Below are 24,171 nucleotides of genomic sequence, written 5' to 3' on the forward strand. Positions count from 1 at the left end.
AATAAAATAAAATCAAAGTCAAAATAGACCAGCTGGGTAAATTAGGCAGCAGTAGTATGATGGTGACACAGAGACAGGCGGTTACTCTCCCATGCGGGGACCTTGCTGTTCTGGTGCTTCTGCAGTGGTGACTACCCAGAGGTTTGCACAGCCTGTTTTTGGTCCCACTTATACTATGCCTTCAGTAAAACAGTATCTTTGATGTCAACTCAGCATCTTGGTTATTGTGTTTTCACAGGTACAACTGTTAGCCATGTTATCTGGAGATGTTGGGCTGTGATTGTTTCCATGAGTAGAAAACCAAAGGCATGTGAGGAAACGCTGCCAAAACATGTTTTATTTCTGTATTAATTCCCCCAGTCCCTCTTTCAGTCAGATGTTGATATTTTGATGAGAATTCAAAATATAGATCCTGGAATGCATTTTAATTAATAGAGGTGAAGGAGAGAAGGAAGTGTACAAAAGGATTGTGAGCAGCCTGGACTGAGATGGCAGAATGGACAGCTCCTAAAGATGTGCAGACTGGTAAATACATTTTCTAGAGAAGAAGTGTGATCTATGCACTAGAAAGGAACTTCCTATGAGGAAGAAAATGCCCCCAGATGTACCTTATTCCCCAGATGCACATGGACAAATGCCATTACTCTTACTGATTGGGCAAGTAGTAGTTTGATGGTAGTCAGCGGGGAACAAACACCCATTTTGTAGTGTGGTGCTCTGGCGATAGCCGTGCAAAGGGACTGATGGCAGGACAGAAGTGGGCTAGTACATCTGCAGTTAAGCAGAGTCACCAGCTGCTGTATTCATGGGCAGAGAAGCACAGTAGTTATGCTGTTCCTGCTCAGAGATGCCACAGCTCAGAGCTTCCTGTTGCTTGCAGCCTGAATAGAATATTTCTCTGCCAGCCAAAGGAAGGCTGTCCCACTGCCTGCAAGGCGTCTTTGTGCTGATGTGCAGAATTTCTCTCTTCTGGAAGCTGTCTGTGCTGCTTTGCTCAGACAAAAAGTTGACTGCCCAAATGTGAATTAGTCGTCCATAAGAGCCTTTTAGTATAACAGTGCTGTGCTGACGTGAATATACTTTTTTTTCATCAATCACATGATGTAGTTTAAAAACTTGTTTAAAGAGCTTTTCCTTTCTGAAGCCACCTTAAGGTCACTGGTGCAGCAGTAAGTGCGCTAAACATTCATGTAGCTGCAGTCTAGATGGTCTCTTCCAGCAGATACGCATTTTACACTCCTGAGTTTTTCCCAGCTTAGTGAGTAAACATATAGTCTTAGCTGACTGCAGAAAGATTAGTTTACTTCAGTGGGCTTAATCTATGACATAAACTAATCTTGATGTGATCCTATTACTGCAAGGTCAGGTGGGATCGTAGTTTTTGATTGTTTTGCTTTGCTCACTTGACTCTAGCATGTGTATTTTGGAGCAGTTTTTGTCTTTATTGGTGTCTCTGAGACATTATAGTCAGGAGAGAGAGATGGCTAACTGATGTGATCCTGACTACAAAAATGTTAGGAGATTGACTATGAAAGAGGAAAAAAGAGAAGTCCTCGCCCCATTATGTATCCCCTTATCAATGTCACTTGTTGAAATTTAGGAAGTAGCAAAGAAAATCCACCATCATCTGTCAGATCTCTGGAGATTGGTGTGACACAAGTTGGTCAGCTGGAATGTATTACAGTGATAAATGTTCCTAGCAGAAACAGAGAACCTGTAATTGAAGGAGCTGGTAAAGGTGGGAGTTCTCTGTATAACTGCTTCTGGACAGAGGCCTGGATAATGGGTCTGTCACAGCTAACTTTTATTTGCCTGTCACAGTAAGAGGACACGGCAGCCTGGTGGCTGTTAGGTCTAGATGTTGCTGGTAGAGTAGTGATCTGTGGCTGCCCAGAAGCTTTTTGTTTCTAATTATTAACTTGGCACATCTCACCATTGAGTGTGAACTGGAGCTAATGTCATAATCAACAGACAAAAGGAATGAGGTGCTCCTGACAGTCTGTGAATGAGAGTGCGTGGTGTTGTCTTTCTCTAGCATGAGCATTACAGAAACTCCTGTTGGCAATCCCTAGGAAATCAGTAAAAACGTTACAGGTTTGCCCTATTCTTCTACATAGATTGTCAGCAAAAAGCACAGTTGCATTTTTATCTAGTACTTGGTAGGCAGATGAGACCAATGAATTTTTTTCCTAATTGACTTCTTAAAATCTCTCTCAATTTAATTAGGTTTCACTAATTTGATGCACATTTCCTTTCTTAACAAATACCTGTCAAAAGAAGGTAAAACACTGCAATCAGAAAACACCCAGCATAATGCTAAAACTCACTGGAATCACAGAATCACAGAATCGTATAGCTTGGAAAAGACCTTTAAGATCATCGAGTCCAGCCGTAAACCTAACACTGCCAACACCACCACTAAACCATGTTCATAAGCACCTCATCCAAACATCTTTTAAATACCTCCAGGGATGGTGGCTCAACCACTTCCCTGGGCAGCCTGTTCCAATGCTTGACAACCCTTTTGGTCAAGAAGTTTTTCCTAATATCCAATCTAAACCTCCCCTGGTGCACCTTGAGGCCATTTCCTCTCGTCCTATCACTTGTTACTTGGGAGAAGAGACCGACCCCCACCTCACTACAACCTCCTTTCAGGTAGTTGTAGAGAGCAATAAGGTCTCCCCTCAGCCTCCTTTTCTCCAGGCTAAACAACCCCAGTTCCCTCAGCCGCTCCTCATAAGACTTCTGCTCCAGACCCTTCACCAGCTTCGTTGCCCTTCTTTGGACACGCTCCAGCACCTCCATGTCTCTCTTGTAGTGAGGGGCCCAAAACTGAACACAGTATTCGAGGTGCGGCCTCACTGGTGCCGAGTACAGGGGGATGATCACTTCCCTAGTCCTGCTGGGCACACTATTTCTGATACAAGCCAGGATGCCATTGGCTTTCTTGGCCACCTGGGCACACTGCTGGCTCATGTTCAGGCGGCTGTCAACCAACACTCCCAGGTCCTTCTCTACTGGGCAGCTTTCCAGCCACTCTTCCCCAAGCCTGTAGCGTTGCATGGGGTTGTTGTGGCCCAAGTGCAGGACCTTGCACTTAGCCTTGTTGAGCCTCATACAATTGACCTCAGCCCATCGATCCAGCCTGTCCACATCCCTCTGTAGGGCCTTCCTACCCTCAAGCAGATCAACACTCCCGCACAACTTGGTGTCGTCTGCAAACTTACTGAGGGTGCACTGGATCCCTTCGTCCAGATCATTGATAAAGATATTAAACAGAACTGGCCCCAACACAGAGCCCTGGGGAACACCGCTTGTGACCGGCCGCCAACTGGAGCAAACTCCATTCACCACCACTCTTTGGGCCCGGCCATCCAGCCAGTTCTTTACCCAGCAAAGAGTACACCCGTCCAAGCCACGAGCAGCCAGTTTCTCCAGGAGAATGCTGTGGGAAATGGTGTCAAAGGCTTTACTGAAGTCTAGATAGAGAACATCCACATCCTTCCCCTCATCCACTAGGTGGGTCACCTTGTTGTAGAAGGAGATCAGGTTGGTCAAGCAGGACCTGCCTTTCCTAAACCCATGCCAGCTGGGCTTGATCCCTTGGTTATCCTCTACATGCCATGTGATGGCACTCCAGATGATCTGCTCCATCAGCTTCCCCGGTACCGAGGTCAGGCTGACAGGCCTGTAGTTCCCCGGATCCTCCTTCCAGCCCTTCTTGTAGATGGGTGTCACATTCGCTACTCTCCAGTCAGCAGGGACCTCCCCAGTTAGCCAGGACTGCTGATAAAGGATTGAAAGCGGCTTGGTGAGCACTTCTGCCAGTTCCTTCAGTACTTTTGGGTGGATCTCATCAGGCCCCATAGACTTGTGAGTGTCTAAGTGGTGTAGCAGGTCACTAACCATTTCCCCCTGGATTATGGGGGCTCCATTCTGGTCCCCGTCCCTATCTTCCGACTCAGGGGGCTGGGTACCTGGAGAACAATTGGTCTTACTCTTAAAGACTGAGGCAAAGAAGGTGTTAAGTCCCTCAGCCTTTTCCTCATCCTTTGTCACTGTGTTCCCTCCCCCGTCTACTAGGGGCTGGAGATTCTCCTTAGCTCTCCTTTTGCTGCTAATGTATTTGAAGAAGTATTTTTTGTTGTCTTTTACAGCAGTAGCCAGATTAAGTTCTAGTTCAGCTTTGGCCCTTCTAATTTTCTCCCTGCACCACCTCGCTACACCTTTGTAGTCCTCCTGAGTTGCCTGCCCCTTCTTCCAAAGGTCGTAGACTCTCCTCTTTTTCTTGAGTTCTAGCCAAAGCTCTCTGTTCAGCCAGGTCGGTCTTCTTCCCCGCCAGCTCGTCTTTTGGCACCTGGGGACAGCCTGCTCTTGTGTCTTTAGGACTTCCTCCTTAAAGAATGTCCAGCCTTCCTGGACTCCTTTGCCCTTTAGGGCTGCCTCCCAGGGGACTCTGTCAACCAGTCTCCTAAACAGGCCAAAGTCTGCCCTCTGGAAGTCTAAGGTGGCACTTCTGCTGACCCCCCTCCTTACTTTTCCAAGAATCGAAAACTCTATCATTTCATGATCACTCTGCCCAAGACGGCCTCCAACCATCACATGGCTCACAAGTCCTTCTCTGTTTGTGAACAAGAGGTCCAGCAGGGCACCTTCCCTAGTTGGCTCACTCACCAGCTGTGTCCGGAAGTTATCTGCCACACACTCCAGGAACCTCCTAGACTCTTTCCTCTCTGCTGTATTGTATTTCCAGCAGACATCCGGCAGGTTGAAGTCCCCCACAAGAACAAGGGTTAGCAATCGTGAGGCTTCTGCCAGCTGCTTATAGAATAGTTCGTCTGCCTCATCATCCCGGTTGGGTGGTCTGTAACAGACTCCCACCACAATATCTGCCTTGTTGGCCTTCCCCCTGATTCTTACCCATAGACACTCCACCCTATCATCACCATCATTAAGCTCTAAACTATCCAAACACTCCCTAACATACAGGGCTACCCCACCGCCTCTCCTGCCTTGCCTATCTGTCCTGAAGAGTTTATAGCCATCCATCGCCGCGCTCCAGTTGTGCGAGTCATCCCACCATGTTTCTGTGATGGCAACTATATCATAGTTTTCCTGGTGTACAATGGCTTCCAGCTCCTCCTGCTTGTTGCCCATGCTGTGTGCATTGGCGTAGATGCACTTGAGCTGGGCTGTTGTCCGTGTCTCCGTAGAGGAACACCCCTTGTGTGCTTTGAGGTGTTTCACTGGTGTTTCCCTCTTGGCTCCTATTGCCTCAGTATCCCCTAGCTCAACTCTGTACAACTTCAGCTGTGCCCCAGTGTACCCCACACATCTCAGAGACACAGGCTGAGTGCCCTCGCTAGCACCCGCTCCCTCTAACCGTGGCACATCGTCCCTCAGCATCTCTCAGGCAAGCCTGATATTATCCCCCTCCCCCTTTGAGTCTAGTTTAAAGCTCTGCCAACGAGCCCTGCAAGCTCCTGAGCAAAGATTCTCTTTCCCCTTTGAGCAAGATGAATCCCATCAGCTGCCAGCAAACCTGGTGCTGTGTAGGCCATCCCATTATCAAAAAACCAAAATTGTGGCGATGACACCAACCACGGAGCCATGAGTTAATAGATTGCGTACCTCTGTTCCTTCTAGTGTTACTGCCCACAACTGGAAGGAGAGAGGAGAAAACCTGTGCTCTGGAGTCCCTTACTAGCCGTCCCAAGGCCCTGGAGTCTCTTTTGATTGCCCTAGGACTTTGTGTTGTGGCTTCATTGCCCCCCACATGGAAGAGCAGTAGATGGTAATAGTCTGAGGGCCGTGTCACAGGACTCAATGAGTTAAGCAATGAGAATAAATGGGGACCAGCAATACACTGAGAGGTTGTAAGCTCTGCCAGACAAGACCATATAGGAGATGCTGATTCATTGCTCACTGATGTGTGCTAAATTACAGAACTGTGTTTCCTGACTGCATCATCTGTGATAGGTAAATTTAACTGAAATAGAAGGACCTGATAACTGAAATTAAGTGCTAGAGTTATAATGCAGAGAAGGAGGATCAATGCTAGTATGTTTGTATTTCTCCTCCTTTGTTTTTCTTACTTCTGGTGGTGTGACCTCTGAAATGAGATGTTTGGTTTGTGTAGCCCACCCTTTTAAATGAACACCCTTGAAAGTTCAGCTGAGGTTTCCTTTCCTTCTCTTTTGGTAGGTTTCATTAATGTTGGCAAAGTACTTTGAACATCTTGCAAAATTTTTGAACTCATTACTGTGAAGAACTGTGGGCTTGTCAGTACAGTTGAGAATGTTCTTGTGAAAATGTAGCGATTGTTCGCTCAAGCACTTTGCAAACAATAATCATACTTGCATCTGTCCAAGGACTCCAGATGATTTTACAAATATCAGGGAATTAAGAGTCTTTGCATAGGTTTATATGATTGCTTCTTTTGTTCAGATAGAGAAACCAAGGTATTAAAGGTATGGGGTGACTTGCACATGGTCCCATAGAAAATCAGGGCCAGGAAGAGATGTTCTGATTCTCAGTTCCTTACTTTACTTCTAAACCTGTTCTACACCTTATGTTTACTTTTATCTTGCAGCTAACTCATACTTCGTATTGTCTTGTTCTTCTTGCATCAAAATGTATTGCATATGCGCTTTTCTAGGTCTTCTCTAGGTTACAGTTGCCATTATTACTAACCAGTCCCAATTTATTTTATGTATTTTATTTATTTTTCTAATTTGAAAAGCAATTTTCACAATCAGAGCCAACATGATTATGTGCAATACCAGTACATTATGGTTTAGGAAAGGTCACTGGCCAATTAAATTCCTTTTCTTACAGAGATGTTTTTAAACCTCTCCTGGACAATTAATTGTGAATAAAGATGGACATTTCAGCATATTTGACCTTTCCCACAAGCTAATGTAATGTAAAAGGAATTAAATATTAGACATTTTAATGCTTATATTTTGAAAGGGAGGACGAAAAAACCCCTGTATTAGAAAATCCTATTCTTTCCCTTAAAGAAAATATATGCTGCAGAATATCCACCAGGCGGAGGTGGTGATACTAAAAAAAGTGTTACTTGTGAGAGTGAGACCCAAGTTGCCAAATGGTGGAAGAAGTATTTACCATTGAAGATACCAAATGGATGTGGCACTAGTAACTATGTATTTGGAATTTCACAATGGAACTCAATGCTATGAATAAGAGAACTGATAACATTAACAAAGCATCTAATGGAAGTCTGTCCTTCCCCCTTTTTAGAACTGATAGTGATTCAGTTATCTCCCAACAAGAAGCAGTTGCTTCCTCTGTCTCAGGAACGATGGAGCACAATAGGAAGCCTTGTTTCATTATTTAGTATGTTGAATATGAGTAGATTTCCAGCACACCTGCTACTCAGACCTTCCTTGTTTACTCAAGCAGGGAGTGAGCTTTTGTCACTGGTTGTAGATGTCTTGTGGTGGGAAGCAGAAATAAGCTACTTCCTTCCAAAGTTACAGGCTCATTCTTTCAGTTCTCGGATCAGTGGAGTTTTGTGGGCTAGTATCTAGAGGTGCAGGTGCAAGGCTGCAATGCTTATTTGTATTTAAATTACTCATTTTGTTTATGATTTAATTCTTCAGCTCTCTCTTTTTTTTCACTATCTTTTCAAGTCCTCTGTTACTAGCTAAGTAAGAGACATTCTTTCTTTCAGTCTTTATTTTAGTTGCTGGTAGATATGGAAATGTTCTGGATTTATTTAACTAGCTTTGTTTGAGACCACAGTATTGCATTGAAAAAACTGGTGTACTGAATACTGAAACAATGACAGATTTTTGCTCAGCTGAAATGAAAAAGAAAACTGTTACTGTCATGAGATCCTATCCTCCCCAAAATCTATGTCAAAATCCACTTTGCTTTTAGGACTGTGAGGCTGAAGCTGATTGCTGTCTATATCTATACAGTATACATTACAGTCACCTGTCATGAATCTCATTTTCAGTGGGGGGCCACCACCAGTGGCAATGGTTCTACTTCTGAAATCAGTCTTTTTTGCATTTTGGATCTAGGGTCACCCTGCTCATGCCCACAAGGCCCCCAGCATCTTTCTAGTCTGCCCAGCACAAGGGACTCTTGGTGCTCCCCTCTAGCTCCAGTTTGTTGTTGGAATAACAGGGTCAGCATTCCATTTTTATTACAGAGCAAAAGCAACTGTATTAATGTACAGACAGTTTCAGCCATGTTTTAGGCCTCGGAGAATAAAAATTCAAACTGCATTTAACAGGAAATATTTAAAGGCATTTTATTTACCACATCTAATTGTTTGAGTATAAACAGAGTGCTTGGAAAATAATGAAAGTATAGGGAAAATGAAGAAATATCTTGACCCGATTATTCAGACAAACTGATCATAATGGTCATCCAGCGGTGAATACTCCGTTAGTACTTTTTATAATTTGTCAGTCTAGGCTAATAGGTATTTTAATTAACTACAAGGAAGTGTTTTGTCACATAGACAAGTCTGAGTCCAGTGAGAAGTCCTTGCTCAGGGTTGATGATGCACAGAAAATGGAGAAGGTTGCAGCAAAGCTGGTCTGTAAAATAATCACACAAAGTGCAGTGTAATTCTTTCTGTCATCTAATTTATTGTATTACTATGACTGTGAGGACTGGAAAGAGTTCTGGTTTTCTGTCTATCTAAAAGGAAAGTTACTTATAAGTGTGCTGAGACTGAATGAACATCATTGTAATTAATTTGTTGTCATTATCCTTAAAGTAGATGTGAAATACTAGAATGTTTTTAAAGACTCAGCTTTGTATCCAGAGTGATACAGGACAATATGACTAGTCTGCTGGCACACTTATGTTGTTCCATACCAGTTACTGAGGATCTCCAGCTCTGCATGGCCTGTATTCTCTGAACAGCTGGACTGAATTCAGGTTTTTATAATTCCCTTCCAAGCTTCTTCTCTTCAATTCTTTGCATACCGCTAAAGGCAAGAGGACTAGAAATTCACCTGATCCAAGGACGACAGGCTACCTGTGCTTCTTTCAAAGTAACCAGGCAGATACAGGCCCTGAATTCATCAATTCCAGAGCTAATTTCTACACGTAGGAGAGGGAGGAGGCTTTTACTCCTCTTATAGCAATTCAGTAATTTCCAATTGTAATTCGTGCTATATAGTTTTGCACATTAGGTTGCTGTCCAAGATCTGGTGATGTTTCTCATCTGTTTCAGTCAGTATCTGTTACGGACAACTTAATAGTGTGTTGAATTGGGCTTTGAAGACAAATAAAATAAATAACAAATTGCTTTGCTTCTTACAATGAATGAGAGCCCATGAACTACTTGTTGTTCTCCTAGATGAGTTTTTAACCCACTGGTTATGCCATTGGCTAGAGAAATACTGTTTGTAAGTACAACTTTTTTCTCCACAGAAGTAGCTTCCAAATTTTTTGAAAACTTTTTTGGAAACATTCCTATTTTCCTCATAAAACTAAAACTCAATAGTTTTACTGACAATGTTGCTTTTATGGAAACTCAGATTTTGTGTTCTTCTTTCTTCTGCACAGTAATAACCAAATATTGCATCATAAACCTGTTTTTTAATGGAAGATGGTTAATCAGTTCCACCAGTGCTACTGCATTCTCAGGTTCACGAGAAACTAACTGGGCCTGGGTTTAGTTCTACTAATACTTGCGTTAAACCCCCAAACTCAAATTTCCAATATCTGCCCTGTAACTTACACAAATTTATTCAAATGAGGATCTATCTCCATTTCTTATTTCAATATGGAAATGCTTTATTTATGTAGCTGATTGGAGAATTGATGAGTGAAACAGGTTTCAGTCAAAAAGTATTGGTTTGTCAAAACTGAAATATTTCACAATAACTGTGTTTTTACTGCTATCTTTAGAAAGTTTGCAGGAGAGGAACAAAAAGGCAAAATTGTTCTAAACCACAGCTGCCTTTCTGAGATAGGGATTTATTAGCCCAGTTTCCTGATCTGAACTGACTGTCTGAGGTCACATGATACATTTTGAAGACAGCAGTTCATGGCAAAATATCCATATTCCTTATGCAAATTATTTGGAACCTTGGTACCAGTTTAGTAGCTAAGTGCACAAGCCAGTAGAACCAAGCGTTGTGGAGAGTGAGGTTCTTTCCACTGTCTTGTTACTATTCTGTAGCTATTCATATGAAAGTTGAAGCAATGAATAGACCTGGAGAAACAGTTTTAAATTATCTTTTCCCCTCCTTTTGCCCACAAAACAATTTGAAAACTCTGCAGTACATTCAATCTTTGGCTCATTAGTGGAGCTGAAACAATAATTAGTTTGCTTTCATAAAAGCCCAGAGCAGTGAAACATTGCCATTCTAAACAACACCGCCAAGAGTGAAACATCACAGCCAGTGTTTTAGGCTAGACTTTGCACAGGTAAAACAGAGATTTATCCTAAGTGAAGGCCTGAAATGTCTGTAGTAACTTAGCATCTAAATTCAGTATTCAAACTGAACCACTGCTTTATTTTTAAAGAGCTTTGCTTATTCTGTTTTAGTGTCCCTAAAGCAGTTATGAAGTTTAATCTGTATACAATATATTTTTTTATTATCTTCATAGTCCCATTTTTAGAATTGAGGTTTTATCTCCCCATGTTTTAAAGAAACAGAAGTCAACAAATCGATTTTCTTTCCCTTTTCTTAGCTTGGAAGACCTAGCCATTTGCAGAATCGTAGGATGAGACAAGGAAGTGATTTGTCAGAGTGCTCCCAAGATGATTCTAAACGTGCCCCCAGCTCTTTCAGCTTGGTTGGAAATTGAACATGTGACGCAGTAGTGAAGGGATCCACTGTCCTGTTTTCAGCTCTGCCTCTTTGAGAACAGCAGTAAGATGTCACTAGCTCTCTAATTATATTAATAGGCTATTTGCGTGTGAAGTAAATTACTGTACATGGGGAAGTGGCATACAATATGCCATCGAGGCCTGAATTTTCAAAAATACCTGTTAACTGTGGTATAGATCCTCAAAAATGCCTGCTGAGATTAATTTAGATAGCCTTATATGCTGGATAAGGGCCTTTATCTGCCTCAGTTTTTGAAAAGTCATTTGAGGCAACAAGAATCTGAATTGAAGAAATGTGGCAGCTCCCATTTACTATTGTAGGAGCTGTTGCTTGTTCAGCATCTTTCAGAATTAGGTCAGGAACTGTCTGAGCTTGAGCAATCAAAATTAGTGAGGTTTTTTATCAATATTTGAACCTTTAACCAATTATACTGTTCCTTATCTGTAAAACGATGAGTTGGATTTCTGTTATTAGTTATCTGGGTAATATTTATAGAAAAAAAAGAGAGCCCAAGCAGAAAATTATATTGATGTGCAAAGTATGGGTCTGTTATCCTTTTCATGGAAGGCATTATCGAATGCCTTCCTGACGTGTGGTGCATATCCACTACTACCAGTACATGTGTAATGAATGGATAAGGAAAATGTGCAATCCAGTCGAGCTGGGAGCTGTGACTGGTTTCCTCCTGGTAATCAACACTGCCATCAGTGATACGTGCTGGGGGGGGGGGGGGGAAGGGGGAACCCAATGGAAAAAAAAAAAGGTGATGTGTCATACCTGGAGGTCCTTCTTATTTTTTACATCACATAAACATAAACAAGTAATTCAGCTTTCCCGTGCCTCAGCTGCTCCCTTATTTGTTAGAGATGAGAAGGCTTCCTTGCTTCCCAAAGGTATTGAAGTTTAGGTTTTTAATGTTCAAGTGACTTGAATCTTAAGATAGAAAGTGCAATAGAAGTAGCTACTAAGTTCTAGGCAGTACAATCTAAGTATAATACACTGTATATCGGGCAGGAACAGATGAATGCACATAATATTTTGTGCTGTCCTCAGCCATCATTTTCTTGTATTGCTAGTTCTTCCATCCCAGGTAGTTTCAAACCAGGGAAAGAAGCCAAGTAACTAATTTAGTTTTATTAATCAGATATGAAGTCACTGCTAATAGTAACTAGAGCTTCTTGTGATATTGTTTGAAAGCACATGAATGTCAAATGTGCAGTGCTGGATAAATTTGCCTGTAAAAATGCTCTCCCAACACCATTTTCTGTGACATAAAGTATTCTTCATTTCCACTTCTCATGTAACACACCTACTCACTTAGATGGAAGCTGATTGTGCTTTAAATTGCTATGTGTCCCAATGTGCTTCCAAACCCTCTGAAAACTAGCTCTCTGCTTGTACAAGTAGCCTTTAATGTACTTTGGAGGCTACTTAGGGGAAAGGAGCCACAGGGCTGCAAGAGAAAAACTCACGGTGTTCTTCTGTGATCAAATTAAGCCCATCCAACCACAGGCTGCTCCACTGTTAGTACTAGTGGTCATGTAGCCACATGGAAAGTCGTTAAACAGCTGACAACTAGCCCTGTCTATTCAAGAAGTCTTCAGCTGGCTCAGCCTGCAGTTAAATGGACTTCTGCCTGTTGTAAAACTGTTCTCTTGATGTCTCTATGGATGCTGTATTAAGATAACAGGATCTAAGACACACCCTCGATCACAAATTCAGACTCCAAGTTATCCTGCTGTGCTTCAGTTCAGCGCAGTAATCCTAAACTGGTGAGATGAACACATTTTTTTCATTTTTAATTTTCAGTTTGAATATGTCTTTGTAGGTATAATGCTGTGATACAGAAGGGGCTGATGCAGTGTAACACCTTCAATGTCCTGGAAAATGGGATAGAGTGCACCTGTAGGAAATTTGCAGCAATACCAAGGACGGGGGTGTCCTCCAACAAGCTGGAGAAATCAACCAACACAAACTTAAAAAAATTTTACTAAGGCAAATGCAAAGGCCGCACATTAATAGGGCCTGGAATCCCAGTGAACGGCAAATTGAAGATGAGTCAGCAGTGTGCCCTGGTAGTGATGAAGGCTGTGTATTGTGCTGTATTAGGAAGAGAGAAAGGTTTATTCCCTCTAGCACTTATGAGATTGTATCTGGAGTACTGTCTTCATTTTGGGAGTCCCTTAGTACAGGAGAGAGATTGAAAAATGTCTCTACGGGGGGCCATCAGGATGATTAGGGTATGGAAGCACCTGATGTAAAGATAGGCTAGAAGAACTGGGTTTGTTCAGCCTGGAGAGGAGAAGGCTAAGGAGGAATTTAGTTGCAGTTCTCCACTAAGTAGAGGAGTGTTACAGAAAAGATGGAGCCAGATTCTTCTCAGAGGTGCAGAAGGAAGAAACAATGTCTGTAAGTTGCAGCAAGGGAAATTCCAAAGGGACATAAGGAAAAAATTCCTCACAATGGGGAATGGTTGAGTACTGGAGCAGGTTGCCCAGAGGACTGGAAACACTCTCCTTGGAGGTTTTCTGCATTCAGCTGGACAAAGCCCTGAACTGCTTGATCCAACTTTTAGGTTGGCTCTCCTATGAACAGGGGGTCAGACTAGGTGAGCTTCAAAAGTCATTCCAACTTAATTTTTTCTATGATTCTACGAATATAGGGAAGCTGAGTCTCTCCCCAGGGGTGAGGTGACAAAGAAACCTGGTGGGTTTCTGCAGGTTCTGCTCCCTAGGCAGGTTATGGAAACTACTGGCATGCATTTTGTTGTTTATGTGATCAGTACAGACTATTTCTAATATGTGAGGGTGGTAACACAGGCACCAATTTACAGGCCCACTGGCACAAGCAGGGGTTATTTCTTTACCTTTTCTCTTCTGTCCACATGTCTCATGATCTGCTTAATTTAACTTTAAACCTGCTTTTTTTCTTGGAAGAGAAGGACAGAGGGGACAGTTGCTAAATAACAAAGACTCTTGGAATGGATAAACAGACAGTGCTGAAGTAAAAGTACCACAAAGTGGCCTACAGTCTTCCTCTGAGTTTTTTAAGTGGAATTGACTAAATGGAACTTCTTTTCTGTAGATGTCACCTGCCAGTTACATGCTGTCTGAGTTTTGTTGTGTAAACTCTTACATTTTTAATCCAAATATGCTTTTGCCTAGGTTACTACAGCATTGCTTTGAGAATATGTAGTTTACAGAAAAAGAAGTCAAGTTTCTTCGCCCAGCAGACAGCAGTCCCCAGCAACCTACAGTGTGCTCATTCTCATGGTAGGTAACCAGCACTGAACAATATTCTGTCTACGCTTCATTTCAGGGATAGAAACTAAAGAACCAAGAACTGTTGAAGTACGTAATGGGTAAGACCTATAACTGAGATAATGCAATAATGTACTGCAGTGTAGAACTGAAATGTGAACTGTCAAAGGGAATTGAAGACATGGTGCTCCCACTATCAGTTTTGTTGTACACAGGAAGTTTTAAATAGAGTTCTGTAAAAATGGTGTAAAATTCTCTAAATGCTCTTCATTATTTGAGTCCAGCTATTCACACCTAAGAAAGATGTCAAGCTCTGTATTGCAAAGTTATAAAGCTTTTTTTTGCAAATAAGAAATGCACTTTGCCTGGGAAATTATCATACTGCCAAGGAAAAACATCATGATTTCATGAAGTGTTTAAGGTTCTTCAGAACTTGAAAATGTAAAACTTTTGTATTTTTTTCCATTGTCTTTAGGGACATAGAGCTTTGGAAATTTTTGTTTGGCTGGTTTGATTTCTGTTCCTCCTCATAACTTTGTAAACTTACCCATCATTTAGGTCTCATTCATGTTAATAGTAAGGCCAGAAATTATAGCCCTGAATATAATGTGTAAAAACAGCTCTTTAGTCTGTACCTAATGTCATCAACTGTCCAAAGATAGTCTTTGTTTAAAAATAAAAGAAAGAAAAAATGATTTGGAAGCTGAATGTCACTAGTTGTAGTAGAGCTTGTGATAAAACCAGTTATTCGATATTTGAGTAATTTTTGATCCCCCAGTGATCTTCTGGACCTCAAAACCTATCTCTCTAGTTTGGTACTAACTTATTTTACCCCACTGTGGAGCATTATCACTGCCTGTTCTGCGTTTATGTTGATAAATGCTGTATTTATTGTCATTAGATTGTCCCTTCCTTCCTTCCTCCATCCCTTCCTATCTTTGTTTTTAAGTGTTACAAATTTGGAAGTACTTGTAGCACAAATGGAGAAGCACTCAAAAGAACAAGAAGGAAAAATTTAAACCCTAATTCTTTAGTTCTTGGTAAAGAGAGGGAAGAAAACTATAAAAATCTCAGGGGAAGAAAGTGGCATTTTTTTTCTAAAAGCAATAGACTTTATAATGGACTGTGGTGTTGTAGCAGAGCATTTTGTTTCTTTTGGCTAATAATGAGACCTAGCAGTTGTTTCATAGCTTTCTGTCCATGTCAAAAGTAATGTACTGCTTTTGTGATCTGCATGATTCATGACCACTGCAACTGAATGTGTAGATGTGGGGGGTGAAGAAGGCTGTAAAATGTTCACTGTGGGAAAAGAGGAAAAGCAAGTGCAATGCTGTTACTAGACCACTGGGAAGCCAGTATAACCAAACAGTAGTAGTTCCTCAAATGTTAAACATTTTTGTTTTTACAGTTTGAAGTATGCAACCCTCCAGAATGAGGAGCATTTGTACTTACAGTTTTGGTTTCATCTTGTTCTTTCAAAAATGAACCTAATGCTGCAAAATTGTCTGATTTGGAAAGCAAAGCACTTCATCAGTAGTCAGGAAACTTGTTGCTCCTTCCTTTACCTTGACTATAAAATGTTATCCAGTTTCATTCTGCTCCAGCTCATTTCAGATAGGCCCTCCATCATCTGCTTTGGAGGTTATTGTGCACAACTATGAGATGTTAGTCTGATTTCCCGCAGCTTTTTATATGTACTACAGTGAGAGAAGAACGGTTTGGAAGACTCTGGGTTTTTGAAAGTTAAAAGTATGTTAAATAACTGAACTGGCTCTCTGAAGCTAGCCAGCTTGTAGAGAGTACATAAATGGATTAACAGGATTAAGTTATCTTGAAGAGTAATTTTGACATTTCCATTTGTTTTCGGTTTGGGAGACTAGCAGGTTTATCCTGCCAGTAACAGAATAACAGAATAATTCTTTCTGAAGAGTTGAAAGACTTCAAAATGATAATAGTGATTTCGGACAATCCTGGTGTATGCTTATGTCCTTATGCAGGAAAATTCCTGTTGAAGTGGAAGATGGATTGGCTTGTGGGGATGCTTGTCTAGACGTTTTGGTAGCAAGCACAACATAACTAATTATGACTGCCTTTTTGGAAAACCATTTATGCAGCACCGAGCACAATACCAGCAGCTCCTGTTCTTAGCCTAATTAATGAATACCCTTAAAGGAATGTTGGGGTTTTTTAGTTAAACACATGACTGTTTAAATTTTCTTACTGTATCAGAAATGTCAAAGGACACCAACATACTTTTTTTACAGAAAATATTCTTTTAAGACATCCCATTAAAAAAAAGAAAAAGTGCTTTTAGTTTTTGTTTTATAATCCATTGTCTGTGATCACAAAGAAACTCACATTTAGTTTAATACTCATATTAAGTGCAAAGTGAAGGAAGGCCTAATTCTACATGCCTTTTACATTTAAGTCTTTACACAGGTATAAGCCTATCTTATCCCAGTCTGTCCGTGTAAATAAAGTTCATCGGATTATGCACTACTGCTTTCCATATGTAGTTTGACTACCGAAGCGAGTGGAAACATTTCAGCTGACATGGTGGACTATAGATCAAAGCTTTAAATCTATCACTTTTTTTAAAAACTGACATCAGACATCTCTGATGTGGTGTCATAGAATAGCTCTGACCACGAACAGTAAGAGCAATTTTGTCCATTTTAGATTTTCTATAGGCTGAAACAACTACAGCTATCTTTAACCAAACTGTTCACTTTTTAAAAAACACATTGTGATAGGGCCTTTGAGCCATGGATCTTTCAATGACTGCAGGTGTTAAATTTCCATCGTGTGGTATCTATAGGATATACAGGTACTTATGTCTTAAATAGTATGTTACTTTTGTGTACTTTGAAATGGATGCATCCTACTCTGCCCAGGGGGCAGGCTGTCAAGGACCTTGAAGGTGATCTTTCAAATGGAGTGTGCGTGCACTCCACTTGATCTTTTATGGGGATGTACAGTCTTGGGTTTTTCATAATCTAAGTTTGACCAATTTGATTTTATTGCAAAACATGGAGGGTGATGGACAGATGTGTCCTTTCATGTCATGGATTGTTCAGTTTCAGAACCAGTTTAAGGGTCTTTCACTTCTGTACTGTGCCAGATACTCATTTGTTGTCAACCACATCCTGTTGCAAGAGATTACTATCCTTTCATCCCCCAGTGCTGATTTAAACCAGATGGTTACACAAATCTGATTTAGACCACACAAACCATTGAATCAGCTCAGCTGATGAAGTTGAAAACTCCAAAGTGAGACAGGAACCTTCAGTTAACAATGTTTGTTTAAAAGGTTTCCTAATGTGAGACTGCGCTCCTAAAACCACAAGCTGTTTTGGAAAATCAATTAAACTTGTGCTTCTAAATCATGGAGCTGTTGAAAGTGCCAGCACAGCGCGTGTTTCTGTTCCCTTAAGTAGAGTGGGAACAGTCCATGAAGTGTTATAGAAACACAGTGGGGACAAGAACATCAGCAGAACTTAGTTGCCTGATTTTTCAACTGGGGTTAGTATTCAGCAGCTTCTGTTGCACTGATTGCTGGAAGACTTTCATCTGGCTCTTGGATGCAAACATCTCCTGGGTACTGATGACTTGTGAAAATCCAGTGTGATCCTTAAAATATACCAAAAACAGTTACAGGGAGCTCAGACAAAAGTCTTAGAATCACAGATCAAAAAGGACCAAGTTAATGAATTCCTTATTCACATTTTACATTGTGTCTTAGAGAACAGATTCATATTATGAATTTCTGCTTTCTGAAAAGCATGTCCCCATTTTTGTCCTTTACCAAAATACTATTAGTCATCCCTTCTGAGTAATGCAGCCCAACATCGCTTGAAGGAATTGCGCTGTCATAATATGATGCCTCTTCGTGAGGTGACATCACAAGTAGTGACTAGGATGCACCTCTGTTTCATTCATTGTATTCAGACACAGGTTGTGGCTGGTGAAGAGGAACTGTGCAAAGGAGCCTTGAATATTTTTTTTGTTCCTTGGCAGCATTCATGTTGGATTTGTTTAAACTACAATATAAACCAAAAATGTTCAGCATATGCTATTATCTGAATGTCTTTCAGCTTTGTTCATAATTATCAAATAAGATGGTAGATCAGGAGGACATATTCTCAGATCATTAAATCTGTCAGTGTTGGTAGAAGTGACTGCTGTTAATAGCTACCACCATTTGAGAATATGTCACAGAATGTAGCGATGACTTTTATAGATGAAAAAGGCAGGATTGGGCAAATCAAGTTCTGGTATAAATACAAGTAGTTTGTTTTGTTTCAAAGATCACAACAGTTTAAACTCACAACAGGGTAGTTTATGACCCAGGTATTTTACCTTCTGCAACTAACTCAATGATACAGTATGGAAGACCATGCGGTAATTGCAATGTTTTGCTGCTAACTGACCAGGTATAATGGAGAGATCCTTTTGGAGAGCAGGTGTACATGGAATTTATGAGGTACTACTTTGTAAAGTAGCTTGTCTGATCACAACTCCCTTTAAGATTATTCTGTCCATGCTCTATCAGCTTACTGTCCTTGCCATATTTTTATATTCCATTTGCCAGCTTCTACCTCAGCCTTGTTCACTTAAGCCAAGCCATGTCTTAAAACAACATAATACAACAGCTGCTGTCAAAAGTCTTGTCAAAAATGCTAATTTTACCTTCCTTGGTTTTGCCTAGGTTTAATGAATGGTTAGAAAGGAAGACCTCTTGCGACCCTGTAGTGTCCATGCCCTCCTCTCTACATTCAATTAACCTGATCCCACAAACTGTTTGCACTCATAAAATAGAAGTGATTCTCCTGCTCCATGCAGAGCATGGAAATGTTACTCTCCCATTTCCCAACACAACTTTAAGTATGTTGTAAGTTGTCAGCTACTTATCCTTGCCAGCCTGGGAAATTTAATTTTCTTGATTACGGCTGTGGTGACCAGAACAACAAAATTGGTGCATCTCCATCTATCAGCATCTTCCACGTCTCTTTTGTTTTGTTTTAGGTTTTCAACACAATTGTCTGTGCCTCCTCTAACCAGCTGCAAGCAGGCACCCACTCCATCTTTAAGGGACAAAGGGGTGAACCTAAAAAAAGTAAATAAGTAAATAAATAAAAAGTATGACTGTATAACTAAATCCTGTAAATTAGCGGTGTTTCTGACTTACCTCACAGTTACAAATCAGCAGTCCCTGTGTATGTTTCTGAGATGTATCTCTGGTTTCTCTGTGCTCTCATCCATCTTCTTTTCTAAACCAGGCTCTCTAACAGGTTCCTGGCTCATGTCTGAGAAGGCAAGTCTTCTGGAGTGAACTAGATATTTCCTAGTCAATAATAATTTTGTTGTTCTTTTAAAGCACCTCGTCTCTTCCTCATTTCTTGTTTATTCTCTCCTAACTGCCTCCTTTTGCTTTCACTCTGCATATTTAGGCAGAATAGTACAAAATAGATGATATTATCTCTACAAAATAGAGATATTCATAAGAATTCATGAAGATAATACACACCACACCTTATTTGCCACAACCCATATTCCCCAATTAATTAGAATCTAACTTGTGATCATATGGGTTGTTTGCTTTTAAAACCTTGTCCCTCTCATCCCGAGACCTGCTGTAGGCACACTTGCCATCAGCAGTTACCCTTTAGAATTCCACCAGGCCTCTAACCCATAGTCTGCTGAGGACCATCTGCTCTTTTCATGTGCCTTTCTACTGATACCAAAATAATTTCCATCTGACTGCCCTGTGCTTTGCACAAATAAAAACCTTTCGGGCTGCTGCTTCTAAAGTAGATTTACCTTCAATCATCATTTATTAAATCTCTGTCCATTAAAAACCATAGCTTGCAGAAGCTGTGTGCATTAAGCCTGATTACAGAGTCAGTAGAGAAGAGGGAGGGGGACAGCAGTTTGTATCAGTGTATTGCCTTGTTTTTCTACTTGTCTAGCTGGCTGGTAACACTTGTGACAGGGTGCATATCAGAACAGGAGTCTCATTATTTGGCTTTGATTTTGTTTTATACATCTGTCTCTCTCTTTAAGCTGTAAGTTAATGATTGTTGGCTTCGGGAAAAAAACTGCTCAGACTACATGACTAAAGTCAGAGTTTTCTTTGGTGCTGGGGTACTAGGTCCCTTATGGAGGGTAAGGGCCAGGGGATTAAGAAAGGAAGAGGAGGAAAGTTCACAGGTTCCTTACGGAGGATGAGTGGCTCTTTCAAACGCACTTCATTTAAGGGCTCAGCATCTGGATCACAAAAGGTAAGTCTGCAATTACCCAAATAGTACAATCTGAGGGAAACAGCTGGAGACACTGTTTGCCCCCCCCCCCTTTTTTTTTTCTTTTTTTAAATAGTGGGTAACATTGTAAATGAGAACAATTCTCTTTCCCTCTGTGCTCTTTTAATTCTCAGAGGTATCAGTCATGTTCATTGCACTGGTTCTGGCAATGAATCTTACTCCTATTATGGGAGTTCTTTCACAAGCGCACTGTCTTAAGGATCTTTGGGTTAAATATCACCGAACAGGGCTAGCCTGTAATTATTCATATCCATAGTCAAAATCATATTTTGATGACTATTGATACTTAGTGTTCATGCCAAATTTAGATGCAGTCGGTGAGAAGACTGATAGGATGTATAAAGGATTTTGATGTGATTCACTGAATATCTACAGCAGACAGATTCTACGAGAAATACATTTTGTGGTTAGATTATGTGCTGGGCAGTATATGAATTAAAAAGACAAGGGGAGAGAAAGAAGACATGAGGTGATTGCTTTATAATGTATAAGCTCACTGTTGTTGTCATAAGCTTGCATGTTGTAGCTGAATATTAAGAATTTGTTTCTTAGATCAGTTTTCAGCTGTGAAGGGAAATTAAATACATTTTTTGTCCATGGGTTGATAGATTCGTTTGGAACAAATATAGACTAACTTCAGCTCAGGATTACTTAGATTCCAGCTCAGCTGACCTTCTTCGAACTGACTCCATTCAAATAATGAGAAATAGTTTTTGTCTTCTCTTCCAACCCTCTTACCTCTAATTGCTGCTGATCGTCACAATGTTAGATTCTAATTAAAGGGGTGAAAGGAAGTCTGAAGGAACATAACTGAGAGAAAAATTTCTGGCAGCATCTTGGAGGAAATTAGTCATTGACACACAGGCAACTAAGTATCTATTAAAATGTTTCCTTCTTAAAAAAGATTGTTCTATATGTCATGTAATATTGGTTATGGTCATCTGTGAATGCAAGAAAGAATATGTCTAGGTTTGAGGATCTTCAGCAGAGATTGATGGTCATGGGCCATCACCAGGTGAATTGCAAGCACTATCTAGGGATAAAGTAATTTACAGCGATGTTTTTTAGGTACTAACTGGGAACCCTGGCCTTTTCTCTGCTGAAGAGATTGTCAAGTTGCATGTAATGCCCATAGTACAGGCCCTACTACAGACATTGAGTGCCAGATGAAAAAAAAAAAGAATACTTCAGCTGTAATGTCCTTGTCACCAGGGCCAAGCCTAAACACTTAGAAGAAAATCAGAAGGCTCTAAAGCATTTGCAGTGGGTTCATTTTTTTCTCCTCTGATAAATATAAAGCAAAGTGGCATATTGAAACATCAGCTAATACTTAGCAACAGTGTCACTTTCTGTAACTTTTCCCATTACTTGCACAGTTGCTTCTTAGGTGCCTCATGGCTGTGTCCAAATAGTGTGAAAAACCAGACTGTCCTTCAAGACACCTCTGTTTCATGAACAATTGTATATTGCTTGCTTTGTCAACCAAATGACTTTTCGAAGATAAGCAGTAGTTTCATAGGCTGGTAGTATTAGCTTTATTTATTGAATAATACAGAGAAACAATGATAAAGGAAATTAAAGAGAAGAATTTTGCCTTTAAAATGTTGTTTTATATATCTAGGCTCACTTAAACATGACAAATGGGAATAGTAAATCCATACTGCAGGCACAGTACCCCAGGTGCAATCAGCTTTTTTTTTTTCTTTTTTTTTTTAATGTCTCCAAGCCTAGCTTGGTACTGGAAAGCGTACAGAATTTTACTTCCTGAATGGAATAAAGTCAGAGTAAAATACCCAGAGAAAAATTGTTTAATTTTGTCCCACTAATCCCATAGGAAAGATTAGTCAAGTGAAGGTAGAAGGAACACAGTACAGATTTTGTTTTTCTTAACAAAGTTTGACTTCTGATTATAAAAAAATGTTGTCTTTTAAAAGATGTAAATTCCCTTCATGGCTTGCTTGTTTTAGTCTTCCTAATTCTTTTGGTGTTTATTTGCTTTAATGTTCCTTTTGGGAACAAAAACTTTACCTTTCATGAGAAAAATATTATTTCTAGAGCTGACTACAAAAACAGATTTTTAGGCTTATGTAGTAGGCTGGGAGTGTTACTTCTGCTGAGCAATTATGTTGGTTGGCTCTTGGAGGTTAATAACACGCTGTCAGCATACAGGCAAGTGGAAGTGATTGTCTCTGGGAGTCAGGACACCTCGAGGCAGGAAATCTGGGTGCTGTTGTGCTTGAGAATGTTTTGTATTGAATGTAAACTTTTGCTAATGATACAGCTGAAAATGGGGATTGAAACTAGTTTGGAACGTATGTGTTTTGTAGGGGTCTGTATGTGTTTTGGGATCTGGAAAACCTGGGCAGGAGATAGTTAAAGCCATGTGATGTAGCTAAGCATAGAGATTTATAATGAAAATTTCACCTACCACTCTAATAATTTTTCCCTTTTACCACTCTCACAGACCTTTTTCTGCGGGATGTGTAACACTGTGTGGTCCTGGTCCATGATTTTGACTCCCAATTTTTAGTGCAGTTGTGGAGAATAGCAAGAGTAATTAAAACGGCCAAGTATCTCTACTCAGCTCTCTACTGTGCTTAGCTTTCCCCTGATTTTGACAGCAATGCTCTAGAGGAAGATGACATTTTACTTCTTGAGCAGTTTTACAAAAACACGTGTTGCTACCTGCTCTGCAATTAAAGGTGTTATTCTTTACCTCAACAGAGAATGCTGTAAGTGAAATGTGAAACCCATAGTGTTTAAGAAAAGGAGTATGCTTGTGTGTGTGCACACTTATGTCTGTGTTTTGGTTTTGTTTCTTGTAAACATCTCAGTTTATTAAAAAAGGAAGCAGCTTATCTGGATGTACATCACTGGCCTGTCATTCCCACTAATGGGAATCACTTCAAATTACTTCTGCAGTACTAAACAGTGCTTTCATCTCTGCTTACTATCTCCATTGACTTGATCTAAATGTCTTTAAGATGTACCTGCTATGACTCATTTTCTGTTCCTCTGAAGAGAAAACCATGTTACTGAAACAGCTTTTCTCTACATGTTATTTCTGTTTGCCTATAATTCTTCCATGCTTGTAAATTCTCTGTGATTATCTATATAAGGATATACTCAGTACAAGCCTTCCAGATGTTCACATTTAAGCTTTTATAGAGACACTAATATATTTTTAATTGCTTTATTGCTCACATCACTGTCTTCTTCCTGGCTATCAAATGTGGTGCAGGAAATAACAGTAATTTCTAAAAAAAATAATTTTTTTTAGAATATTAAAAATATATTTTAAAGAATATTTTATCTAAATACATTAGACAACTTTCAAAATCTCAACAGCACTACTATAGAAAGCATAATGGATCTTTTTAATTTTTTTTTTTAAGGTAGTACAGTATTACCCAGGGATTAATTAGAAAAGCTTTCATGGATTACAAAGGTGGAAAGATTATCAGACCTTCAGACTAAGGCAAATAACTTGTCCTGTGTTTTGTAAATGACCAGACAAACCAGAGAAAAGATGGGAAAGGATGAATACATTCTCTTCGATCAGAGAGAATTTGTCTTTTAGACAGAAAAACGCTTTTGTGTCCCCTTTAAGTCATGGTTTTGATCTGTCTTACCATTTGTTAATGAAGCTTGAAAATTAATATAAAATCCTTTGAAGTTAGTTGCAGTTGTTAATCTTAAATTGTATGCTCTGTGTGCTTGCTTATGGTAATATTAAACTTCAAACAGGAAAAAAAAGATTAA

At 40.2% G+C, this 24,171-nt stretch overlaps 1 protein-coding gene across 1 annotated transcript in view; it reads left to right on the forward strand.

The window, feature by feature from the left end:
- TRPM1 (transient receptor potential cation channel subfamily M member 1) overlaps positions 1–24,171 on the forward strand; it is a 185,699-nt gene that overhangs the window by 73,249 nt on the left and 88,279 nt on the right. The window contains exon 5 of the mRNA XM_075505828.1: positions 13,994–14,101. Within this exon, the coding sequence (XP_075361943.1) occupies positions 14,099–14,101 (3 nt within the window). The 5' untranslated portion in view covers positions 13,994–14,098. The remainder of the gene's footprint in view (positions 1–13,993; positions 14,102–24,171) is intronic.

The sequence above is a fragment of the Mycteria americana genome, chromosome 6 (genome assembly GCF_035582795.1).
Source record: "Mycteria americana isolate JAX WOST 10 ecotype Jacksonville Zoo and Gardens chromosome 6, USCA_MyAme_1.0, whole genome shotgun sequence".
In the NCBI taxonomy this organism is placed as follows: Eukaryota; Metazoa; Chordata; class Aves; order Ciconiiformes; family Ciconiidae; genus Mycteria; species Mycteria americana.